The 4481-nt window shown below is 46.3% G+C and overlaps 1 protein-coding gene across 1 annotated transcript; it reads left to right on the top strand.

The window, feature by feature from the left end:
* The first annotated feature begins 3117 nt into the window (after nt 1-3117).
* LOC131248287 (proline-rich receptor-like protein kinase PERK9) lies at nt 3118-4046 on the top strand. The gene is made up of 3 exons (XM_058248499.1): nt 3118-3264; nt 3397-3588; nt 3702-4046. Exons 1-3 carry the CDS (start codon nt 3118-3120, stop codon nt 4044-4046), a joined length of 684 nt encoding a protein of 227 aa, XP_058104482.1.
* The last annotated feature ends 435 nt before the right edge of the window (nt 4047-4481 follow it).

The raw sequence follows: 4481 nt of genomic DNA, 5'->3' as shown, positions 1-4481 counted from the left end.
ATGGTCCATATCTAAGGAGGGGCTCTCTCACGATCCATATCAGGAGCCACATGATGGACTGTCCACATCAAAGGTGGGCCCCATATGATGGATGACCCTATAATAATATGGGCCCACATCCACATGGTCCACATCAAAGGTCAGACCATAATGATAAATATCCCACATCCAAAGTGGGCTAGTATAAGGGATGACCCACTTCAAAGGAGGGCCTATACAATACAATGGACGGTCCACATCAAAGGTGGGCACTAGACATTGAAGTTGGGCCCTACATGATGAATGACACATATTGAAGTGGCCCCACATGATGGAGAATCCACATCAAAGGTCGGCCCCTAATGATGAATGACCTGCATCTAAGGTGAGCCCCGCACGATTGGTAGCCCACATTGAAGGTGGGGCCCACATGATGGATAATCTGCATCAAAGGTGGGCTCCACATGATGGAAGATTAATAATGGTGGCCCCCACATGATGGATGATCTACATTAAGTTGGGACCCACATGATAGATAGTCCACATCAAAGGTCGACCCTAATGATGAGTGGCCCATATCCAAGGTGGGCCCTGCGTAATGGAGAACCCATATTCAGGTGGGGTCCATATGATGGATGGTCCACATGAAAGGTGTGTCCCACATGATGGACAGTGATACAAATGGTGGGTCCCACATGATGGATGATTAACATCAAAGGTGGCCCATGCATAATAAACAATGCACATTAAAGGTCGGCCCTCATCGATGAATGGCCCTCATCCAAGGTAGGATTCACATGATGGACAACCCATCAAAGGTGGGGCCCACACAATTGAAAGTGCCCTGGTTTGTTAATTAGCGTGAGAGTTGAATTGGTAAGATAAGTGGGCCCCATATGAAGATCATCAAGCGTCTGCCTCAACTAGATGTGTGCTCCAAACTCATCAAAGGTAAACTAAGCCTCACATCCCATGTCCCAAAACACCCAGGTATATAAACCCTTAAAATGAATAGAACAACATAGGTGTTTTAGTATGAAAACTTATTATGCAAAACAGGAAGATTTCTAAGTTTTCAGCCTTTCTCGATATATCGATATCACATCGATATGATCGAACACCTGTTATCGATGTCCTCGACAAGTACTCGATATCATCAAATTGAGGACCCCTTGTGTCCAGCAACCAACTTGATCTTTAGACAAAATTCTCGATAAATCGATGGAAGATTCGATATCATCAGAATTCAAATGCTGAAAACATCGAGATAGCTCGATATAATCAAATTCTGGCTAGTTTGTATCTAGCGTGCTGTTAAGTCAAATCTCATATTTATCAATGACTCGAAGCAAGCCTCGATGCCATTGGAACTTAAATTTCGATGACATCGAAGGAGCTTCGATGTTATCGAATTCAGACCAAACTAGTCCAGCGAGCTCAATAGGAAAATCCTCTGGAAATGACCGAAGAATCGATGATGTCTCGATATGATCATAATTCAAATTCCAATGAAATTGATATATATTAGATATCATCGAAATGGATCAAAGATTGTCTAGCAAGCTCTTTTGAAACTCATGTGGAAATGATTGATGTATCGAACAGATTTTTGATGAAATCAGAATTCAAACTCCAATGACATTAACGCCTGCTTAATAACATCGATCCTCAGTCAAAAACTTCTAGGTATATTCTTTAGTGGAGTTCATATCATCGAACCTTGCTTCGATGGCATCGAAAGTATATGTTCGATGACATCAAAGCAGGCCCGATAATATCGAACTCAGTCAGAATCTGACATCTTTATTACCGTTGGAACTTTTTGTCTATTTAAGGAGAGCTTGTTCTTGGTTGTTGTGGTGATAAAAAGAGAGAGTGCTTTGAGAGTGTTATTGCCTATCATCTATCCTAAGCCCTTTTTCTCATGGAAGTTCATCCTTCAATCCACCCTCATCATTTTGAGATATTTTCTTCCAAGGAGGCATGAAACTTCAGGAACGAGTTGACAAGAATGTGGGGACGCCCTTCGGCGCGTGCATCCTCATGTCACCGATCCAGATCCAGACCCTGTAATCGCAAGATCACCAGCCCAGATCCTAAATGCCTCTTTGTAGGTAACCTTCCGTTTAGTTGTTCAACGGAAGAAGTGTACAAAATCTTCCAGCTCTATGGTCGCATCTCCGAAGTTCACTTGCCGCTCTTCCCTGGGACGAGCAAACCCAGAGGATATGGATTCATAACGTTCTTCTACGAGGAGGATGCCCGAGCAGCGATGGGTGTCCTAGATGGTAGAAGAATCGACAGAAGACCAGTCACCATTAAAAGGGCCAACCCCAAACCTGAAGCCAAACAAGATGGTCCTCTCTTCCAACCCCCTTCGGCGTCAGTTCCCTGCACCATTGCATCAGCAAACCCGAAACCCTATAATGCCCAATCCCACCCCCTTGTTCACAGATGGGAAAATCAAAATCCACAACCTCCGCTCAATCATCGCAATCCTAAACCCTATAATGCCTAATCCCACCCCTTGATCGCAGATGGGAAAATCAGAATCCCCATCCTCCACTCACACATCCCAATCTTACCCACATTACAGCGGATCCTTCCGGAGTTGCCCGCAGACTCCAAGACCTTGAACTTAGTCTGGTGGGTTCCACAAGAGGTAAGGAAATATCCATCCTATACATTTTTGATGGGTTGAGAACATCCAGATTCCAAGCCTTTGCGATCGATGTAGCCAGACTTTCCACTACCACGTTTCTGCTTTCATTCAAATTGAGGAGTGAACTCCTCGATTTCTCGAGCGACGGCCCCTTCTGGCGAAGCCTTGGCATAGATGATCTATCGCCATGGTCCCCTGAATCTCAGATGAATACGGAAGAGACCTGGATTTGTCTCTATGGGATTCCATCCCACGCTTGGTTGGTATCGGTGCTCTGTGATGTGGGGAGCTGTTTTGGAGAAGTCACACATATAGAGATGATGTCTCGACTTGGGATTTTTCAAATGTTTGCGAGGATTAGAGTGAAGCTCAGGCAAGGGACATCCTTCCTCTCGCCGATTCATCTCAATGTGTCTGGTAAAATCTACAATGTCTGGGCTCGCTAGGAAGGGGGAATACTCGATTCAAATGGGAAGATGCCACCCCATTCAGAAGGTTCTTCATCCCAAACTGACTCTGGAAGCCGTGATAACAGCTCTAGCAGGGGGCCCAGCTGTGACCCCCCATTAGCTACTGATTTGGATGGAGCCCACAGACCGTCCCAGATAATTCCCCCTCAACCTGTTTGTGGAAAGTCCAAGATGATATGTGCGGCTACGGACAGCCCATCTGCAATGCAGCTCCCCCTCTCCAACAATAGCCCCATGGCAGGGAATCTCTTCTCCAATCATCGTCTACTCTAATTATGCTATCAGGTGCCAAGTCCCACCCCCGTGGCGGTACCCCCGGAACAGTCTTTGCCCATGGGCCAGACTAACAACCAGACGCCATACCAGAGCCTTGGTCGCCAGACATCTGCTCAGCATCTGATCGTCACCCCACAACTTGCAGCCCAACCCTGCCCACCTGTGCTCTCTCCCACGACAGGTTCCTATCCGCCCAATCAGGTGCGTAACTCTCTTCCCTCTCAGCCCGAGGCTATTTCATTACCAGCCAGGATAAGGTTGACATTCAGGAGGGGGAATCTACGGACAGATTGTATCTGTCTTCGCTCCCTTAGTCAGACCTGGAGCCTCCCGCTCATTGTTTATCAGAAGGGCATTCCCCATCGCCTTCTTGCCCTACTAGTCCCAGACAAGACATTTCTTTGGTTCGATCCCCTGACCCCTCGCCTTGGCAAATTCAAGACGGGGGTAGGGCTACACCCCCTCTTAAGGGTCTGTCGGAAGGATGCATATCAGTTTATAGGCAATTAGATCTCTCCATTGACCTCTCGCCGTACAAGATTTCTACTGATAAAAAGGTGCTTAGGGGCGAATACCAGATCCGATCCGTAGGTAGAAGGGATAAGAACCATCTCACCGATAATAGAGTGGGCTATTCAGGCAATGTTTTAGATGGATAGTCTTCTTATTTGGAACGCCCATGGGGTGGCCAATGCGGCCACGATTCGTTCAGTAAGGTGGTTCATCCGCGCCTATAAGCCATCTATTTTTGTAATTTTGGAGCCTATGGTGTGGATAGTAGAAGGGTTGGAATTGGCCTGAAGCTTGGCTTCCACTCCTCCCTCTCGAACGCTGATGTGGGGGGAAAGATCTGGATCTTTCATTGAAATGTCATTTTGATTTCTTTTATTGACATTACTAACCAAATCATCACTCTTGATCTCTCTGTCCCTAATCAGGTTATGACCTGTCACGCCCCAAACCCAAAAATCTGATTTATAGGAATCTCGATCGTTGAATACGGTGCCGACAGCCTCCGTAGTACCCCATTCTCAGCTCCTAGCGTCCATAAGCTAGATTCTGATCCTGGGATCCTATAAGGAGGATTTTTTTTA

Source organism: Magnolia sinica, chromosome 1 (assembly GCF_029962835.1).
Source record: "Magnolia sinica isolate HGM2019 chromosome 1, MsV1, whole genome shotgun sequence".
NCBI classification, from domain to species: Eukaryota; Viridiplantae; Streptophyta; class Magnoliopsida; order Magnoliales; family Magnoliaceae; genus Magnolia; species Magnolia sinica.
Note: the sequence above shows the minus strand (reverse complement) of the source record. Positions and strands in the feature narration are given on the sequence as shown.

Bases quoted from the DNA above. Each gene is read 5' to 3' on its own strand.
- LOC131248287 (XM_058248499.1), top strand. From the start codon at position 3,118: ATGCCACCCCATTCAGAAGGTTCTTCATCCCAAACTGACTCTGGAAGC. The intron at 3,265-3,396 runs GTTTGTGGAAAG...TTATGCTATCAG, and splicing joins AGATAATTCCCCCTCAACCT to GTGCCAAGTCCCACCCCCGT. The intron at 3,589-3,701 runs GTGCGTAACTCT...TCGCTCCCTTAG, and splicing joins GTTCCTATCCGCCCAATCAG to TCAGACCTGGAGCCTCCCGC.